The 21,740-nt window shown below is 35.7% G+C and overlaps 2 protein-coding genes across 2 annotated transcripts in view; one reads left to right on the top strand and one right to left on the bottom strand.

Moving 5' to 3' along the window:
* Fastkd1 (FAST kinase domains 1) overlaps nucleotides 1-5,373 on the top strand; it is a 45,966-nt gene extending 40,593 nt beyond the window's left edge. Inside the window, 1 exon segment of the mRNA XM_047543724.1 lies at nucleotides 121-5,373. Coding sequence (XP_047399680.1) covers nucleotides 121-216 — 96 coding nt within the window. The 3' untranslated portion in view covers nucleotides 217-5,373.
* On the bottom strand, nucleotides 2,861-19,839 carry Klhl41 (kelch like family member 41). The gene is made up of 6 exons (XM_047543726.1): nucleotides 18,646-19,839; nucleotides 14,367-14,524; nucleotides 14,168-14,275; nucleotides 11,352-11,537; nucleotides 10,216-10,362; nucleotides 2,861-5,379 (listed from the first exon to the last, which is right to left on the bottom strand). Exons 1-6 carry the CDS (start codon nucleotides 19,753-19,755, stop codon nucleotides 5,268-5,270), a joined length of 1,821 nt encoding a protein of 606 aa, XP_047399682.1. The 5' UTR covers nucleotides 19,756-19,839; the 3' UTR covers nucleotides 2,861-5,267.
* Nucleotides 19,840-21,740: the final 1,901 nt, after the last annotated feature.

The raw sequence follows: 21,740 nt of genomic DNA, 5'->3' as shown, positions 1-21,740 counted from the left end.
TATTATAAACTAATTTCATAGGATTCCTGCATTTTTGCTCAGTAGTACTTATAAGTTTTCCATGTTGTTTTTTGTAGCTGCTTTGAAACTTCTATTCAAACTACATTATTTATTTTACAGATCCCTCATTTTGAATGGAACTCTATGGCATTGTCACAGAAAGATGCTCGGTTGGACTACTTGAGAGAACATATATTTGGAACAGGCAAATCATGATTGTAATTTTTATTTAAAATGAGTTTTTATGGTGTGTCACATATGTATGTGCTTTATTTAAGTGACCTGACTCAATTAAAAAATAATAGGTGCAGGCTGGGGTTGTGGCTCAGTGGTAGAGTGCTTGCCTAGCACGTGTGAGGCACTGGGTTCGATTCTCAGCACCACATAAAAATAAATCAATAAATAAATGTCCATTGACAACTGAAAATATTTTTTAAAAAAATAGTAGGTGCAAATATGCTGAGGTGGCATGTTTGAGAATAATAAGGGATTTATTGTGGACTGTAGCAGAACAAGTGGGAAGTGGGGTGGGAGGATAATAAAAGGAAAGTAAGCAATAACAGTCTGATAGATCTACCCTCATGGCCTCTCTTAGTGAGATGAGAAGCCATTGGAGGGTTTCAAGTGAGGAATGATGAGAATTCACATTTTAACTGTATCACTCTGGTTGCTCTCTTGAGATGAGAAAAAAGTACTAAGGAACAGATTTATTAGCAGGCAAGAAATGGATTGTGACCATTTAAAGAACATTTCAATAATCCAAGCAAGAAATGGATGCTGGCTTGGATAGAATAGTAGCAGTGAATGTAAAGAAAAGTGGTTTTTACAATGTATTTTGAAAGTAAAGACAACAGAATTTGCTTAATGATGGATATGAGGGAAGAGAGAAACAAGAGTCAATGATAATACTAAATTTTTGTCCTGAGCAATTAAAAGGGTATTTTCATTATGGGGAAGTCTATAGGAGGAAGGTAGCGAGTGGTGGAGGATCACGGGTTTGTTTTAGACATGTTAAGTTTATGCTTTTTAAAATCTAAGTGGAGATACCAAACAATTCAGTAAATGAGTTAGGAAGTAAGGAGACAGAGGTCCAGGCTCCAGATATAAATTTGAAAATTATCATTGGTATTTAATACCACAAGAGTAGATGAAATCACTTGATTAGAGGAAAGTGTGAGGAGAGACCTGAGGCCTGAGCTCCAGGGTGCTCTAGCATTAAAAGGTTAAGAAGAAACTGCAAAGGAGGTTGAGCAGGGGTGACCAAGGAGGTGGGAGGAAAAGTCAGAGAAAGTAGTAATACTTCATGGAAGCCAAGATGAAGCATTTCAAGGAGGAAGAAGTGAACCATTATATCAAATACTGCTAATAAGTTAGGTAAGCGGAGCATTGTGAAATGCCCTTTAAATTTAGCAACATGAGCTTAAGCATGAGATAGATCCTGGATTCATACTGCTCCCACTCCCATACACACAGAATGGCCACATAAAAATCATCACTGACTTTGAAAAATGATTTTTGTTAAGTGGTATTTGAAAACCTGACTATTTCCAAGAGAAAGTGGAAGGAGACATGAGTTTTCTTCTAAATGGAAACAGAAATGGAATGTTAGTTTCAGTGGTCCAATCTTGGCCTGGTCTGATCCTTCACAAGCTAGGGGAATAAGGACTTTTTTTCTGTCTTATAACACATTTACAGTAAAATAGTTATGAGGGATCTAGTGTATTATATAATTCCTAGCACTTCCTTTAGGCCACGTGGAGTGTGTGAGGCGGGTAGTAATGGGACTGACCATCTGAAACTTGACTATCTTATGACTCCTGGGCCCTCTAAATTCATTCTGTCCTATAGTTGGTAGCCAAAGTGCCTTCTATTATAAATGTGTGCTCTGCATGTAATTTGCTTCATTAATATTTGACTTGGGCTTAGTTGAAATACATGTTTAAAATATCGCCTGACTTTGCATGACTTGAGCCCCAATATTTAATGATTTTGCAGAAGTGAACTTTTGCAAAAAACAGAATAGTAAGCAAGTGAAGGATACCTCCTTGTATCCATTTGTTAAGATTTGGATATGCGGTGTCCCCCCAAAACCTCCTGTGTTAATACAGGAATGTTCAGAAGTAAAATGATTAGTTTATGAAAACCATAATCTAATCAATGGATTTATCCATGTGATGGATTAATAATTTGAGCAAACTAAAGCAAGTGGTAACTGTAGGCAGGTAGGGTATGACTGAAGGGAGTTGGTCACCCAGGGTATGCCTTTGGAGTTTTTATTTTGTCCCTGGTGCTCCTCCTCTCTGCTTCCTGGCTACCACTAGGTGAGCAACTTTGCTGTGTCCCATCCTTTCACCATGATGTTCTTGGCTAATCTTGGGCCCAGAGTAATGGAGTTGGCCAACCATGAAGTGAAACTCTGAAACCACGAGCCAAACTTTTAATTTTATTATAAAGTTGTTCTTGTCAGGTATTTTGGTCATAACAATAATAGACAGACTAATCCACCATTCTTCCTCCTGAATTTCCTCATGATATTCATTTATAGTAACAGATATACTAAATTCTGTTTATTCATTTACATGAATGTGTTCTATTTCTCAAGCAAATGACAAGAACCAAATCTTGAAAAGTTAAAGTGTTTTACTATGCATCTTTTAGAATAAAATGATTAGACTGTCCTTTTTATATAAATAATTGAAAATCCAGTTGTTATATATTTGAGATACATAGAAATCTTACTTAAATGACTCTGGTGTATCTTTTGCTTCTTGTTACACATAATCTAACTTCTCATGTACCATATCTCTGACTCTTCTTTTACTAGGCTGTCTGATTGAATGGTTTTGTGTGTGTGTGTGTGTGTGTGTGTGTGTGTGTAAAACAAATCTTTTTTTCATTGAGATATAATTTACATACCATAAAATCCACCTTTTAAAAGTGTATAATCTAGTCATTTTTAGTATATTTGTATGATCATTGCCACTGTTCAATTCCAGAGCATTTTCATCCTCCCCTAAAGAAGCCCTGTAAAAAACATTATTTTTACAATTTAATTTCCTGTGTACATGGAGAGTATTCTCTCCCTGAAAGTTATCTCTGTTCTGATTTAATGGTTAAGTCTTACAGTTTTATCTATCTCCCAGGTGTGAATCCTTGGACACCAAAATTTCCCCTACCCCTTACCTTTTAACATCTGTCTTTATAAACATCCCCTCTACCCCTGACTTTTACTAACAAATTTATTGTTGAAGAACCTGTAGGGTTTCCCACCTTTGGGATTTGTGATATACTCGTAGTATATAGTTCAGATCAATATAGTGGTTTTTGTTTGCTTGTTTGTTTGTTTTTTGGTACTGAGGATTGAACTTGGGGGCACTTAACCACTGAGGTACGTTCCCAACCCTTTTTTATATTTTAGAGACAGGGTCTTGTTGGAAGCTGTGAATGAACTGTGGGCGTGTCTAAGCCTTCTCTAAGTGGAAGTGTGTTCCTCGGAGAACTCTCGCTGTAATCTCACCGACCTGAGACAGCTTCATTGCCTTGGCAAATGTCCTGCACAAAGAGAATTCTGTGATACTGCGGAATTTACTGGCTCGGACAGCCTAGGTTCAAATGCACTCCTCTGAGGTAGAGAGAGATCAGTGCTCCAACTAGTCTTGAGTGCCAGCTGCCTGGTGGAGGAAGAATTACTGTGCAAGTGATACGTCCCCAATCAGGCCAACTTCCACACAGCCTCTGGCTTCTTGTTTACCTTGAAGAACCCCTCCTTACAATAAATCCCTCTGATGTGTTTCACTATAAATAAAGCATTCGTGGGCTTTTTCCCTTTGTTAGGATGAGACCCATCAGGTATTTTCTACCCATCGAGTCCCTGCTTTAAAAAGTATTTTCCTGTCTTTTGCTTTATTTTTTGACATTACTTTTTCAGATTTTTATTTCTAGCCATCCCACACCTCCGAGGGTTACTTATTTCCTCTGCTAGCAGACCACAGGTGACAGGGCCTCAGAGTTTCTTAGGGCCTCTCTAAGTTGCTGAGACTGACTTTGAACTTATAATACTGCTGCCTCAGCCTCCTGAGCTGCTGGGATTACAGTGGCTTTTCAATACAGAAAAGTAACCAGACTTCTACTTCAGAGATCCAAACTGTTTTTGTTGAATATATTTCTATATTTATGATAAAGAAAATAAAGCCATATGAACACATCTCTGTTCTTTATGCAAGTACTTGACAATCATGGGATGGTCCAAATTGGTCTCAAATCTCAGAACATAATGTTTAAGGATAGTAGTCAAATACATGTCAACAAGATACATGTCTAGAATAAAAGTGATGATTAGTTGATGACTTGCAGAATTGAATTTGATGATTATAGACAGATTGAGGAGTCAACCTATGATATACTCTAAGAAGAAATAGTGTAGGGCTTCATGTCCAAAAAATGGAACCATTCAGTCATACTTCCTGCTATCAGAAATTTCACGAATAGCTCTTTTATCTGAAATATAGCTAAAATTTAAACCAATGACTGTATACCTCTTCCACCCTCTGCCTCAGAAGTTTAAACTATCAGTCTGTTTCCTGATGGCACTCACCTTCTTTTCACAGATGGTTGTTAATGGTATGAAAACAATGATTTAGTGGTTTTAAGTTAAAAATTTTTTAAAATTTGATTTGGAGATCACAGATAATATACTAGTGTCACAAAAAGAATGGAGAATAAAGAAAGGCCATTTCAATTTGATTACTTTTACTTTGAAACTTTTTCCCTCCAAATGAGACTCATTTATTACATTCCTTAAGTATCATTTCCAAATAATTTTATGACTTGTAACCTTTAATATAATGCATAGGATTCCTGTCATAGATTGAAGCATAAGGAAAGTTTTTGATATTTTAAAACATTTTAAAAATGGGCACATATATATGTATTTAATTTGTAGAAAACAAGTATAAAGTTTCCCTATTAATACAAAGGATTAGGAAACAACTCAAATTTAGAGGCTCCTTTACAATTCATTAAGACAAATTAACAAGAAACAATTTTTCAACTTAATATTTAATTTCTTATTAGAAAATGGTTTCAAGATCTGATTATGGCATTGAAAAGTCAATGACCAAGATTTTGATGTTCTTTTTACTTCTTAGATAATAACTTATTGAATAATCTCTACATGAATCTCTGTACAGGCTTTTTAAAAACAGAATAAATTAAACACTATTATTCAAACAAACCACCTCTCAATCTATTCTGTTTTGTCACCTTGTTTATAGTTTAGACAGTTTGAAGAGATTTAAACGTGTTGCTAGGCAACTAGCTCCTGAAGCATAACGTATTTCCTTCAACATTCCGGCCCATTCTTTTTTATCATCTTCATACCTGGTAGAGGAAAAAAAAATATCAATAAGCAGTTATTAAATAGATAGTTCTATAGGTTTCCCTGTGTTCCATATACAAATGTGCATCTTCAAAAAAAATATTATGGCTCTTACCCAGAACAGGAGGAGCCTACCTGGTAGAATAATACTTTAATTCCTTTCAAAATATGCATTCTCTGAATGTACGTATGCCTGATCCACTGTTACAGTATTTAATCTGGATTCCTAGCAATTTAATCTCTGGGAATCAAACTGTCCCAAGAAGAGGAATAATGGACACCTATACAGTTAATAGTTCTCCTTTGGACTGATGAAGATGGCTGATCTCTGAGTCACAGTAAGCCAACTCTTCCTTAAGATTAAGAACTGGGGTAAAGCGGGGACTGTTAGCAGCCTTAATTATGATTTCAGTTGTTCCCATTCACTAGTACCTAGCATGGCACCTCATATAAGGTGGTCACGCCATAAAAATGTGTTCCTCTTCCCCTTTGTTGTTCGAGGACTACTCAGACTTCACACTTGACTTTAGGTAAGAACTGCTCTGCATCTCTGAATATTCAAAGTTATGAAGATACAATTCGACATTCCTTGAAATGTGTTTGTGACGTTTACTTTGCCTAGAGTCTGGAATGCTCTTCAAGCTTTGTCTGAGAAACTTCTAAATGCTGCATTCTCTAAAGCCTTTCTTGCCTTCCTCAAGCAGAGTTTGTTGCTTTCTTCATTTCTCATATAGTCCTTTATATGGTATTTATTATAGCAATTATCATTCTATTTCAAACTTTGTATATCTGTGTCTTCAATAAGCCAAAAGGTATTTGAGGATAAATAACATTTTTCTACCTTAGTATCAACTTCCTCCAGAAGCTATGAAGTCTTGGCACATAGGAAATATGCAAAATCGCTCTATGATGAATTAGTGAGATTTAGAACAATTATTAAAATTAGCTGGTACCACTGGACATGGTGGCACACACCTGTAATCCTAGCAACTCAGGAGGCTGAGACAGGAGATAATCCTCAGCAATTTAGCAAGACCCTAAACAATTTAGTGAGACCCTGGCTCAAAATAAAAAATAAAAAGGTCTGGGGATGTACTCAGTGGCAAAGTGCCCCTGGGTTCAATCCTCATTACCAAAGTGTGTGTGTGTGTGTGTGTGTGTGTGTGTGTGTGTGTATATATATATATATATATATATATATATAATGTATGTATATGTTAGCTGATAACTACATAAAATATGCATCATCTGGCTTTATTTCATCAATGTCCCAAATTTAATTCTCCTCAACATTAGTACTGGGAACTGAGTGATTTTTATGTAGAGAAAATTAGACAGAAATGTTTTACTACTAATAAAGAACCTTAATTATATAAAATTTGGGGCAACATATTAAGAGTAAAAAATGGGTTTAAATGACCTAAAGAAAAGATGACCACATGTAAGCATAAGAGGTTGAGGCTTAATGTAATTTTTAAATTTTTAAAATATTTTTATAAATCACAGTAAGACAGTCCATAGGCTTAGAGTGTGGAATACTGAGAGTTTTCATCTCTGGATAGAGAGAGGTTCACTGGGATGTCAAGGACAAGTGGGCAGTTACCTTTCTCAAGATCAGTGACTCTCAACTTTGGTATATATCCAAGTCACCTGGAGGGCTTGTTTAAACAGATTTCTGAGCCACTTTCACAGCTTCCAATTTACCAGCTCTAAGGTGAGGTCTAAGAATTTGTATCTCTAATAAGTGCCAGGGTGGTACAGGATGCCACTTTGGGAACCACTGCAGTAGATATAAATAGATACAAGTTCCCAATGTTGACTTCACAATGTAACCTCTTGGAAATGTTAAAAATTCTGCTGCTGCTGCTTCTGCCAATGCCTATAATCCCAGTGACCCAGGAGGCTGAGGCAGGAGGATCACAAGTTCAAAGCCAACCTCAGCCACTTAGTAAGACCCTAAGCAACTCAGCAGGACCCTGTATTTAAATAAAATATTGAAAAGGGCCAGGTTTATGGCTCAGTGGTTAAGTACCCCTGAGTTCAATCCCTGGTACAAACAAACAAAAATTCTGCTACCTAGTCCCATCCCCCAAGACTAACTTAATTGGTATGGAGTATGATCTGGGTATGAGGATTTTTAAAAACCCTTCAAATGATTCTAATATGCAGCAAAGTTTAAGAATTGTTGCTCCCAGCCAGGTGCGGTGGCGAATGCCTATAATCCCAGCGGCTTGGGAGGCTGAGGCAGAAGGATCTCGAGTTCAAAGTCAACCTCAGCAACTTAGTGAGGCGCTTAGCAACTCAGTGAGACCTGTCTCTAAATAAAATACAAAATAGAGCTGGGGATATGTCTCAGTGGCCGAATGCCCCTGAGTTCAATCCCTGGTACTGCCTCCCCCGCAAAAAAGAACCATTGCTCCAGACATTACCCCAAATTAGAAAATACCAATTTCTAAATTTAAAAATAGATAGCCAGATAGTGACAAATATCTCCTCTTCTCCCCAAATCCAGTGGTTCCAAAATTTTTTCTGCACATGTGAAATTATCTGGAGACCTTTGGAAATTTTAAAAGGTCCACAACACAATTTCCAAAGCCAAGGCCATATTCCATACCAATCATAATCGACAGGGGTCGGAAAATTTTTTTTACTACTTTTTGAAGTTCTCTAGTGATTCCAATGTTTAGTCAAGTTTAGGAACCACTACCCTAATTGCAAAATAAACCACAATCAGACAGGATCCCTCATTCAGGTTCCACTCAGCAACAAAGGGGCACTTTAAGCAGGAGATGCTGTACTTTTCCTTTTGCTACCTATAACCTCCTCCTATTAGGGCAGCTAGGCTTTGACTACCATTAGGACCTGACGTGACTCAAGTGAACTTCACGTGACTGATGGAATGATTCCTTACCAGGAGTGTTTCTCAGCCTTAGCTGTACTTTAGAATCATCTGAGAAGGTTTTAGGAAATAGTGATGCTTAGGAAATTCTGTCTCCAGAAATTCTGATATAATTGGTGAGTGTGAAGGCCCAGGCAGTGGTATATTTTAGAAGCATTGCAGGCAATTGAAATTTACAGTCAGGGTTGAGACTCACTGCCTATTTATCTTCAGCATCTGGTCTTATTTTCCAAATATCCTAACCTTCCCATTATTTGGCCCCCTGCCCCACTATTGCTTTCAGCCTTCCCCATCTAACCTTCTTGCTAAGTCTAGACACTGTGCTTCCTGGAAACCAGGTTTGTTTTGTTTTCTTTTCTTTTTTTCATCCTTGACAACACAGTTATTATTATAACATAAGGAAATGATGTTTGATGCACAAAATAATGGTTTAGTTAAGCTACTAGCTGTTCAGTCTTCCAGTTCACCAGCTGGGAATAAACCGTCTGGTATTTCAGGTATAGAACAAATAAAACCCACTCTGCATTCTCAGACTTAGTGGTGTGTTTTCACTAACTAAGTATAAGTGGAACTTTCCCAAAGCTCTACTTATAAACTGAAATGTGCAAGCAAATCAACTGGTTATCTTGTTAGAATTCAGATTCTAACTTAGTTGGACTGAGGTGGACCCTGGGATTCTGTGTTTTTAAGTGGCGCCTAGGAGATGCCAGGGATGCTGTATCATAGACTATACTTTGATAGGAAAGCTCTGGACAAAATGATAACAGAATAGATAAAGGCATCCATCCTTGCAAGTGGGGACTGGCTTTTTTTGGGAGGGTTGTGCTGGGGATTGAACTCAGGGGCATTCAACCCTATTTTGAATTTTATTTAGAGACAGGGTCTCACTGAGTTGCTTCTCGCCTTGCTCTTGCTGAGGCTGGCTTTGAACTCACGATCCTGCGTCAGCCTCCAGAGCCTCTGGGATTATAGGTGTGCTCCACAGTGCCCAGCAGAGGGGGCGGGCTTTTAAGCTGACAGGGAAAGCCTGAGCTTTCTGGATGAGGGTACAGCACAAACTCATTAGGCTTACCTTGGACGCCCACAGTGTACCTTCTATAAGCTTAGATAGGCAAGTGTAGTGCCTGGGCTAAGGGCAGCAGAGGCTACTGGGCAGACACGTGGTATCCTGATGGTGACCCGATATCTATATACCATAGGCCCTGCCGAGGACTCTGTGACTTCATAGCACAAACTTAAACTTAAGCTCCTGAGACTTCCTACATGGACCTTGATTTCCTTTAGTATTTACTGCATCAAATTCACTGGTAAAAATGTGTCCTTTTAAAAACATTTGACTAAAATGGTTAATGAGTGACTATTGCAAGTGTCATACTTAGAAGAAGTGGCCAGCACCTATCTGGGAGGTAAAATGGATTCCTGCTTTCACTGTTTTCTTTAAGAAAGACAAAACAAAACAATACAAAACAAAACCTTTGTTAACTGAATCCTCAAACAATTGGAAGAATATTTAAATGAAATCCAAATACATTTTATGAATTCATGGAAAAAATCAAAGGGTTAAATATTCTTTCAGAACTGTTTTTTCTTAAGTAATAAACCCCCTAATGGGACAGTAGTGGTCTATGATCTACTGTATGCCTGGGGCATTAAATATTTTCAGAGCTGGAATGGAGCTTAAAGGAACAATAGTCCAATTCTCATTTTACAGATTAAGAAACAGGACCAGATAAGTTCTTTCCTAAGTTCACATTTAATTAGAAGCAGTACTTGACCCAGTAAGTGGCATATGCAAAAGTTCAATTAGGCTGGAAATATTTAATCTATTACCAAGATACAGCTTGCATGTTGAAAAGTCCAGCTTATTATTTACCACAAAATTGTATATCAATTATCAGTTATATGATTTAATATTTGGCTTTAAAATTGGAGCACTTACTTCCATATGTCATTGACTTCAGTGGGTGCAAACTCTTTAGACTCCAGTTGAATCATAGCAAAACCACCAATGGCGTACAGGGATCCAGCCAGGGTAACCAAACTGATGGAGCTTCTTTCTTGGGGAAATTCAGTCATCACTTCCCATCTAGGTATTTTATTGAAAATGTAGTCATTGTAAAACTTGAAGAAATGCGAAAGTTTGTTTACTGAACAATGATAGGAAATTATAATTTAAAAATTCAAGTGGTAAAAATTCAGACATAATCATAAGCAATATTTTGGTGTAATTTTGTCATTTAAAAAACATTTAAATAAAAGCATCCATAAATATGAATAAAACTAAGAACGATATAACTATGTACTGATTTTTAACTTCTTACATTATTAGTATTAACCTATATTATATAGTCTTCAACAGCATTATTTTTAATAGTCATCAAGCCTTGTTCTATTGAAGTTCTTTGTGATTTTCAGATGTTAAAGGCTATTTTGTAATTAGGCATACATAGTTTCTAAAAAAAAAATTAATAGCAGTGTTCATATTTTTTCTTCATTGCTCAACAAGGAGTATAAAAAGTCTGTATTTATCCAGATGTGCGAACTAAAAAATTTTAAAAAGAGTAACAGTATATGAAATTATGTCAAGTATCTTTTTACATTGTCAATAAAGGCAGAAAAGTGAAAAATTTGAAGAAAATTACAAAAAGCACAAATTAGACTTTTCATACTTTACAAATGTCAGTTATTAACAAGTGAAGATGTTTTATCCTTAAATATTCCAAAGCAAATGACTATTAGAGACATGTATATTCAGCTACATGTATACAACTGTTCAGAGGTATTACTTTGGAATGACTAAATTCAAAAAATTAAGTTAATAATAGTAAGGGCAACAGAACATGTCAACATTAAATTAAAGGTAATGTATTCCAAGTTACAAATGCACAGAATGCACCAAAATGTTAAGAATTTAACATTTTTAACACAGTAAGAACAGAAGAAACCTAGATGAAAATACTTACTCTTTAATCTGTGCCTCTGCCTTCTTCCCATGTCTTGATTAGAAAGCTAAATTTCACCCAGTGTTAACAATTAAAATATACAGTGATTCACGTGCTAAGCAAGGCAACTCACTTATTGGTTTTGAGGTCAAAAGCTTCAACTGAAGCTGAAAGACCATCTTCAGTAACACCTCCTGCAATCACAATTTTGCCTTTATGGACTGCCACTCCAAACATGGAACGAGGGGTTTTCATTGGAGCCAGATCTTTCCAGTCTCCTTTTTTGGGGTTGTAGATAAACATCCTATTTGTACACTTTCTGTAAATAGAAAAGACAACAAGTGTTTCTTTTAGACATCCTTTTTTTGAAAGCAACTTTATTAATAATTTGTCTTTGCTTCTCATATGAAGAAATCTAAGACTATAGGTTAGATATCTAAGTTATTCTCAGGATGTTCTTTGGTTTCTTAAAGTATTCATAATTGAGCCATGGGAGGCATAATATGAAATAATTAATTCATTTAACTGGATAATTCAGTAACACCAAACAAACAATAACAATAACAATAGAAAAACCCAAGAAACTGTATACCCCAACTTTTTGTGAGAATTTTTTTCCTTAATCTTATAAAAGACCAGGTATCTTAAGTAGAAACATTTACTCTAATATTTGACTGTCTTGTTCTTATCCAAATAAGAGCTTTGGGCTGGGGTTGTGGCTGTGGCTCAGTGGTAGAGCCCTTGCCTAGCATGTGTGAGGCACTGGGTTCAATTCTTAGCACCACATATAAATGATTAAATAAAATAAATGTCCATCTACAATTAAAAAATATTTTAAAAGAGCTTATCAAGAGCAAGATACAAAATCATGTTCTTCAAATTCATTAGTGGTAACTAGTACAATTCAGGCATTACTTTTTTAAAATTTTATTTATTTTATTTTTTTTAGATGTTGATAGACCTTTATTTTATTCATTTATTTATATGGGGTGCTGAGAATCGAACCCAGTGCCTCACACATGCGAGGCAAGTGCTCTACCACTGAGCCCACAACTCCAGCCCCCATTACTTTTTTTAAATTTAAAAAATGTGTTTTTCAGTGCTGAGGATAGAACCCAGGGCCACCTGCTCGGTAGGTGAGCACCTACCACTGAGCTAAAACCACAGCCCCAACCCTTACTTTTTGATAGTGACTCATTTCAAAGTTTTTGACTTTGACATTTGACAAGTAATGTTGTCATCTCAATCATATTCTCAAGATTAATATATTCTTACTCACAAGACCTGTATGCTTCTTATTGACATGTCAATTTTACCACTGAGCTAAAACCACAGCCCCAACCCTTACTTTTTGATAGTGACTCATTTCAAAGTTTTTGACTTTGACATTTGACAAGTAATGTTGTCATCTCAATCATATTCTCAAGATTAATATATTCTTACTCACAAGACCTGTATGCTTCTTATTGACATATCAATTTCCTCATTACTAATGCTACTTAAAGGAAACAATTTAAATCATTTGGCAGAGTTCCAATGTTTCCTAAGTCAGAACACTGCTTTGAGATTTTTCATTCCATTTACTGAGGAAAAATGCTCCAAATAAGATGAGGAACTGTGTGGGTTTTTATATCCCTTCCTTAATATACCTTTCTTAGATATTAATTTGATGGAAATTGGAAGAATTAAGGTGGATATGAAAATTCCAGATTATTATCTTTGCATATGGATAGACTATATAAAAACCATTGCTTTTTAAAGTCACACTTCTCATTTTGACTAATAACCAGAATAGAGTTCATTTTCATATTTGATATTTTACTCTCCTTTTTTTTTTTTTGGAGATAGGGTTTTGCTATGTTGCCCAGGCTGGTCTTGAACTCCTAGCCTCATAATTTATAATTTTAGTTCACTTTGGACGTCTATATTAATTAAATAGCCTGGAGAATTGATGACAAGCCAAATCAGGCAGAGTTTTCCAGAGCATGAGATTAGTTCTCACAATGTAAACTGAAAGTGTTCATTTTTTTTTTAAGATGTTGATGGATCTTTATTTTATTCATTTATTTATATGTGGTACTGGGAATCAAACCAGTGCCTCACACATGCTAGGCAAGTGCTCTACCACTGAGCCACAACAACCCCAGTCCTGAAAATCTTCATTTTACCAGACAGGCTTCTGGCTTAACTGACTGACCTCTGGAGCACTCTGAACTCAGGTTACCTATCCCTTGAGAAGCACCTAGAAATCAAGTTAGGTTTATATATGAAACTTGGTCTTGGTTTTCTCATAAGAGATTGGTGCTAGTGGAGACCAGGGAGTATTTTTTCTGGTTGATTAGTGCCTGTTTTAAACAGTTGTTAAATGTTTTGAATATTACTTCTGTCTAGGAGTAAATACATGACATGCTGTTGAAGAAATAACTGCCCTCTTTTCAATCACCATGGTTTTCAGTTTTGAACTTAACTTACTACATTCCACCTTATGAATGTGAAGTACAAATCCATGATTTTCTATGCATTATTCTTTTAGTAGATATATTTTAAATACTATACTAAATAGTACATTTAAATTTTTATCTGTTTATGGCTAATTGGATAAGAAAACTATAAAATACAGTTATAAATTAGGCAAATAAAAGATTTGATTAAACTCCTAGCTGCTGCCTTTCCACTGTTCCAATGTTTGATTAAGGCATTGTGATCATTCCTAGTAGTATGCTGGGTAACTACATTTTTACTTTACCAACTCATAAGTTTTATTCTCCTTTGGATATCATGTATAATATCCTCCAAAAACTTTTCACAATTTTGTTTTGAAATTTCACTTCCAAAATATGATAAGTGAGAAGTCCCATTTCAGTATGAAGACTCAAATGAAAAGAGGGAGAAACTTGTAACAGAAAGATCACCTGGTTATAAATCACAAGGAAATTTCAGAGTACTTACTTGTCATCTGTTTTTCCACCTAGACAATATATCATCCCATTATGTGAAATCACATTATGACCATAGACTTTGATAGGAAGACTTTTTACTTCATTCCATTTTGCAGCCCTAAAATTAGATGATAGAATTTATGTTTCATCAATTCCAGATTCCAAAAATATGAATATGTTATAGGAACAGGAATGCCATGTCAACTTACACAGGATCATAGCATAATACTGAATCCAGCGAAGCCTCTGTTTGAAGGTCTTTGCCTGCAACCACATAGATTTTGTCATCCACCTCTCCCAGACCAAAGAGACACCTAGCTGAAGGCAGAGGTGGAAGTCCAACCCACTCAGATGCTATGTTATCGAGCTGGAAAAAAAAAATGAGGAATTGTGGAGCTTGGTAGAAAGAAGTTCCAGGTATACCAAAAAGTATGCTATACCTATGTTGTTTAAAATTCAAAGATCTCACAAGTAAAATAAATGTACAGTCCCCATGTATCATATTTTCACTCGATTATCAAGAAGAATGAGAAAATTTACTTGGCCTACCAAAATAGATAAAGTATCAAAATCTTCAAGACTTCAAGGTTGAACCTGGGGTGCTTTACCACACTGAGCTACATCTCTAGTCCCTACATCAGCAGAGGTTAGTTACAACACTGAAGTTTCTCATCAAATTTTCTTCCTATGTTCCCTTGTTCAGCTTTTAAACAAGGAATCTAATATTTTTAGGACCCTGGGGAAAGACAGGTTGTTACAGGAAGGAGGGTCACAGTATGTGAATGACCCCTGAATGCTATATTTAACATGATCCCCAAGCCGGCACCCAGGACAGCTGGACCTGTCGCTCAGTCCACAAACAACTGGGATATTAGGCAATGTCTTTTTTCATTCTTTTAAACATTTTGAGGTTCCTTATATTTTACTTTATTATTTTTGATAAAGACAAGTGTTAGTGTGAATTTCCCAGTCTTTGGAGAAGTTCTTTTTGATTTATATTTAGAAGTAACTTGGCTCATTTTTGCTACTCCACTTCTCCAAGCCTACAATGACCCTGCTAGTGCCTATGCTCTAGGATAGGTGATCTTGGCACAATTGGCTTCCATTTCAGTGCTTATTATTTATAATTTAAAGATTTTCCACTTCACATTTTAGAATAGCAAGGGACAAGAAAACTCTTCTCTGAGGGAGTGCAGTTATAGATTTGTTCTCTCTGGTGCCATTTCAGGTAGCAGAAGAAAAATGAATAAAACTGAGATTCATTAGATATCGAGAATACCTGTGAACAAAAAAAGGCTATGGGACGGGGAAGGGTATCTGTGGATGTCTCTCAATATCTGGCCTAGCAACCCCAGTTAAACAATGACACAAGAGGTTTTAATCCCTGCACATACATTATTAGGTTTGCATTCACTAATTTCAACATCTAGATTGTGGCCCCTAATGTTTTCATTTTTGAAAAGTTCTTTGATCAAGAAGGTGATATGGGGCTGGGGCTGGAGCTCAGTTGTGGGGTACTTGCCTCGCATGTGCAAAAAAGAAGGTGGTATATAATAGAAATAATAATAAGGACTGGGGTTGTAGCTCAGTGGTAGAGCATTTGCCTCGCATGCATGAGGCACTGGGTTCAATCTCAGCACCACATAAATAAATAAAATAAGGGTATTGTGTCCATCTACAACTAAAAATGAAAAAAAAAAAGAAATAATAATATATACACAGAGGTTTTCTGTTCTTGTAATTTTCATTTATTTTTTTGGTTTTGATACTGGGGATTAAAGCTGGGGTGCTTTACCACTGAGCTACATCCCTAGGCCCTTTAATTAATTTTTAGAATTTAACACAGGGTCTGGCTAAGTTGCTCAGGCTGCACTTGAACTTGTGATACTCCTGCCTCAGTCTCCCAAGTAATTGGGATTACAGGCATATGCAACCCTGCCTGGTGCCTAGGGAGTTTTGACTCTGTGACAGGCTTTGAACCAAATGCTTTAGACAGATAATCTCCTTTAGTCTTCCAGGATAGGCACTTTTATTATGCCTGTTTTACATATGAGGAAGCTGAGGCCCAGAAAGATTAATTTGCCCAAATTCACAAGCTTTTAGGCAGTATTCAAATTCAAGTTATATAAATTTATAGTTTGTTATTAAAGAATGGAACCACGGCCAGCACACTACTAAGCTGAGGGCTCTGTTCCCACTTTGCTCTGTACTGTCTCCCTTCCCATATTGCTCTTCATGGGGTACGTTCTATAGCAGATGGAACAGCAGTCTGCCTGCCAGCCTCTTTATGGATGAGCTGTCAAGCTATTTAAACTCTCTCGGTTCCACTTTTCTCATTGTTACAATTAGGGCTTGGACCTAGATTACTTTAAAATCTGGTGCTGTTAAAATGATGAATCTATTAATTCTTTGTAGCAGGGGTGAGGGTGGGGACAAACTCTTTTACTAAGCAAGAAGTTCTCGTAATCTTTCTAAGCATTCAAAGGTCAAATTATTACTAAATTTGTACACTTTAAACATATGTGACCAAGCAGGAAAATATAATCTCTGAAATTCTCATACAAATACTTTCTTGTGTGTTATAACCCTCTTTTATAGTCAGGTATTTTTTTTTTTCTTTTTTTGCAGTGCTGGGGATTGAACCCAGGGCCTTGTGCTTGCTAGGCAAGCACTCTACCAACTGAGCTATCTCCCCAGCCCTAGTTAGGTGTTTTTAATCCTGGCATCTTGTTCTACCATTTGTGCCTTTTAAAAATGACAAGACATGGCTAATGACAGGAAGTCGACCTTCTAACTTTGTACAACTGCTTTAGTAGCTTTAAAGAACATTAAGCAGGTTCTTGAGTCAGAAATTACAGAAGCTGTACCAGTAATATTAAGAGTAGTAATAGGATGGAAGAAAATAAAGATTAAGATTAAACTGATACTTGAAATAAAGGGGCTGGGTTGTGATGTATTTCATAGATTAAATGTGAAATAGAATAAAACAAAACCTCAAGGGATTTGGGGTATTATTCTATGACTGTAACTATTCCTTGAATCTATGATTTCCCTGTTTCCCTTGTTTCTTTCTGTCTTTCTATCTTTGTTGTCAATGTTTTTTTTTTTTTTCCTCCTGTATGTATTTACAGTCTTTTTCATTGAATTTGCTCTTTTTGAAGCTTGTCTGAATTTAAAATTAGGGCTTGGGAAGTTTGTTGATCCATATTCAAATGTTTATGATATTTTTTACTGGAACTTTGACAATTAAGAAACATGATTAAATATGTATTATTATGACTATTTTTTAAGATCAGAAAAATTAAAGGTAGTATTTGGTGAATGCATATGTCATACACTTTGAGAGCATATTGTGACTGTGGTATGACATTCTACACTTGCTTATCTTTGGCCTTTCCAACCCAAGTGCCATAAGCCCCAAGCCATGATTAGCTATGATCTAAACAAACTCTTTTGAGATAGTAGTAAGCTACATAGCATTATTTAAGATAAAGGTTAAGCCACTGTTTCCTTCTCAAACTGATAAACTATAATGTATTGATAATATGAATCAATCTCCCTTTAAACACATATAGAGAGTTTATTAGTTTAGGAGGACTTGTTTTCCTATAAATCTCTGTGGTTACACAAATGATTGTTTTTTCTCTTTTTAAAAAACATTTTTCTTTTTAGTTGTAGATGTACCTTTATTTATTTTTATGTGGTGCTGAGGATGGAACCTAGTGCTTCACGTGTGCTATGCAAGTGCTCTACCACTGAGCTGCAACCTAGCCCTCCTCTTTTTTTTTTAATAATAGATCATTAAGTCGTAATAATGTCTAATTATAACTGATCCAAATAAATGTGATAACATAAAAACTTCTAAATATAACTAACTCAAATCAGTGACACTTGTGCAGTTTTTCTATTAGGTAATCCAAAGTGTACAGAATATGTATGTAAGTTCTTTTCATCTTGAACAAAACTATCTTTTAGGCAGTGACCACGAATAAGAGAAGAAATGCAATCTCCAAGAACTTCAAATTAAGGGAAAAAAGGAAACTGGGAGAAAAAGAAAATTTGGCCAAGTATCACTTTACAATGTGTGAAGTACTTTGATCTAGGGAAAGAATATGATTTAGGAAAAGATATTAATCTGTTTTTCAGGTAAGAGTATACAAAGTTAGTTTTTACTGAAAGACTTGACTTTGAAGAATTATAATAACCATCAACTATAAACATATTTTGGTTAAAAGAGTGTAAAGCAAATCTTAAGTCATGAAGTACACATTAATTGGAACCTCATTCTTCACCAAACCTTTATTAAATATTAACAAGCAGTAGAATACTTTTATCAGTGTTCTAAGTAGTACAAGTACAAGGGACTACAATAGGGTATCAATTAGAATATGATGCAAACAGCCTGGATAATTCATAAACTGGCTAATCGGATGGTGAAAAACAGCCTTACTTTAATAGCTCTACTTAAATAAAAATCATCTTTCTTACCTGGAAAAAGTATGACTGTAGAGGTTGATCCTTATTTTCTTCATCCACATATAGTCCTCCTACCACATATATCTGATTTTGTTGGGTAACAATGCTGGAATGATTTCTAGGGATCTGCTCAGCCAGTGCAGTAAGGTAGCATTCATTTTCTGTGGGATCATAAGCCACTGCGGCTGTGTCATTAACCAATAGAATGAGGTCTTTGACAAACATTCCATGCCTGGGAATGTCGTTCAGGTAACCAGGAAGCAAATCTTCATCACCAACATCACCGTTCACCTCACCCTCCCCAGTCTTCTCTGCATTTTTGCTAGGTTCTGGGAGTTTGCCTGCAAAAGCATCTTTTAGAACTTTGATTTTTTTCTGGAGTTCTGGATTGCTTTTGATGATATCGTCTTTCTCAACATGATCTTTAAAATATTTTTCTGTCATTAGGCGAAAACGAATACAATCAAACACTTCGCTAAGATTTTTCACCCTGTTTTCTTTGTCTGTTCGCACCCATTTCATTACTGCCTCAAATACTGCTTCTTCCTTTTCTACATTTAGGCTGTCATTTGAAATGACTGAGATCAGCTCCTGTGGAGACAGTTGCATAAAGTCTTCTTCCTTACAAATCTGTACAAAGCGATCAGACACAAATTCACGGGCAGAAATGGCGAGTCTCGGGCAATCAAGAAGAAGTCCTAATCTTAGGATGGCTAGACAGTTACCAGGAGCAAGTCTCTTCTGAAGATAAGAAACGCAGACAGTGAACACTGAGGGGATCTGAAAGCGGCTGGCCAATGCAAAAATATCTTGCACATTTCCATCATTGAGATCAATACTGGCAGAGTACAGGTATTTGATTATCAAATCAAGCACAGCAGGATCTACATTATCTAGTACAACCTCCTTTTTTTTCTCTTCATCAATTTCAGATAAAAAATACTCACGGAAGTAAGGACTACAAGCTGACAAAATCAATCTGTGGCAAGGAAGACTTTTGTCACCTGCTTTAAGGGTGCAATCGATGAATTTTTTCTCATCCAGGAGATCTTTTAGACCATCCTGAAGAAGGGTGGATTGGTAAAGCCGCAGTTCCTCTGCGAGTTCCCGCTGGGAATCCATTTTGTGAGTAACCTGGATAAGGAAGGGGACACTGAAGGCCTTAGCTCCTTGCAGCACACAGGTCTAGCTGTAAAAAGGCAGATCAGTGTGCTTTGCCCAGCTTGAAGCCTTTGCAATTTAATCCCACCAGCTAAATATAGATACCAACTCTAACAACGGGAATTTAGGAGAGCTAGTTTGGAAAGCAGAGTTGTTCTTGCAGCTGTTATAGATTGATAGTAACAACTGGAACTTTTAATCACTAAGGAAACAGCTAAGAAACAAGATATTTAAGTGGAAAGCTTTAAAATACATAAAGCATTAGAAGATATGCTAATAAAGGCTACCACAAGAAAATGTTTATCGAACTAACAGAAAAATGAATCATAAAAATGAGTCACTCCTCTAAAAATGGTCTAGTAGCAAGCTACTTGGCTCTATGAATTAATGATGCAAAGGTCAAGAATCTGAAGTGAGTTCATTTGACTTCTCATAAGATTCCCTTTCCAATAACTGTTACACACAAATTTTTATCTTTTACTCAAAACGGTGGGGTATAGATCTTTCTAAGTAGGACACTTAAAGGTGTTTACTTATGTACTATAATTATAGTTTTATAAATCTTGAAATGATATCTTCATCAAAACTGAAATAATAGTGCAGAGAAACTGCTAATTTTTAAGACATTGTAAATAATGTCTTAAATATATAAATAAGCAGACAAAACTGTTTATTAGTGAGAAAAGTAAAATGAGTACTGAATTAAATTATAAAATTAACTTATTCACACCCTGCCTTGCTGTACAAAGGATTTGATATGGCAAATAATACTAAGTAAAATAAAGGCAAAAGATTAAATCATTAAGACTGGAGAAAAAGTCAAACATCAACACTAGGGAAAGACCCACACACATAAATGTGATCACTACAGACATTTTGTAATTTTAAGTGTTGAAAATTATCTTTCATTGTGAAAAGTTAAAAGTTAGAAACAGATGTAACCCCATGAAAACAATGTCATCAATGGAACCCAGCAAAATCAGGATGAAGCGCTACATCAGTCAGTTTAGAAAACAGATCTTATTTAATATATATATGTGTATATACATATATAATTTTAATTTTATATAAAGTAAAAAATATGTATTTTATTATATATACATATATACATATAGGTATTGATTATAAGGGAACATTGTATTATGGGATGCAGGAATCATGATTTACAATAATTGAACCTTTGCTCATATGTAGATGGTATGTATTTCTTCACAAAACACTTTATTACATAATCATAATCTGAACTCAGTAGAATTTTAAAAATACTATAGTGTCAAAGGTTGGTATTCTCGAATGTGCCTAAAAGAACAGAAGCTCCATGACGACAGATTTGGTCATTCTGTGCTGTTCAGTGCTATAGTCTCGAGGCCTTGTGGGTACTCCATAAATATTTGCTGAATGAATGTTTGCCCCCAGATCAGGGAATTATGTATTTTTAAATTTCAAGGTCTCTATCCATGAGGAAAGGCTTTTTTTCTTTTATTTTACATCACAGTGAAGTCAATGGTACTGTCAGCTGCTAAAACAACAGCTGAAAGAAGAGCTCATTGATTCTTTTTCCATTTATAGATGTACTAAAGGTTTTAACACACTAGAAAAAAACCAACAGCTGCTCCCTTGTTTAAACAATAAATGACTCATTTATTTCTCTCTACACGTAACACCTAACATTTGAAAAGATTAGTGAGTCAAATACAAACTCCATGATATGACATTTGAGATTATTTCTTACTAGCTGGCAATTTTATGAAGTCTCTTTTGCTTGGAAAGTAATATTTAAACAATATTTATGACAGTATTTTATTTGTGACTTCCTAATATGTTATTATAACTATCACTTAAAAATGTGGAAATCCTTTTCCATTTATAGCTTTTGTTCAATGATTTTTTTTAATAAACTCAGGTTAGCACTAGGTTGTCCTGTGTCTGTCTATATTTGGACACAT

This window comes from Sciurus carolinensis, chromosome 3, assembly GCF_902686445.1.
Source record: "Sciurus carolinensis chromosome 3, mSciCar1.2, whole genome shotgun sequence".
NCBI lineage: Eukaryota > Metazoa > Chordata > Mammalia > Rodentia > Sciuridae > Sciurus > Sciurus carolinensis.
This window is presented reverse-complemented; position numbering and strand designations above follow the sequence as displayed.

What these genes read in the sequence shown, in the direction of transcription:
- Klhl41 (XM_047543726.1), bottom strand. Translation starts at nt 19,755, where the DNA reads ATGGATTCCCAGCGGGAACTCGCAGAGGAACTGCGGCTTTACCAATCC. An exon ending in GTATTATGCTATGATCCTGT is followed by an intron (nt 14,276 to 14,366) that starts GTAAGTTGACAT and finishes ATCTAATTTTAG; the next exon opens with GGCTGCAAAATGGAATGAAG. An exon ending in GAAGTCAATGACATATGGAA is followed by an intron (nt 5,380 to 10,215) that starts GTAAGTGCTCCA and finishes TTCCTCTACCAG; the next exon opens with GTATGAAGATGATAAAAAAG.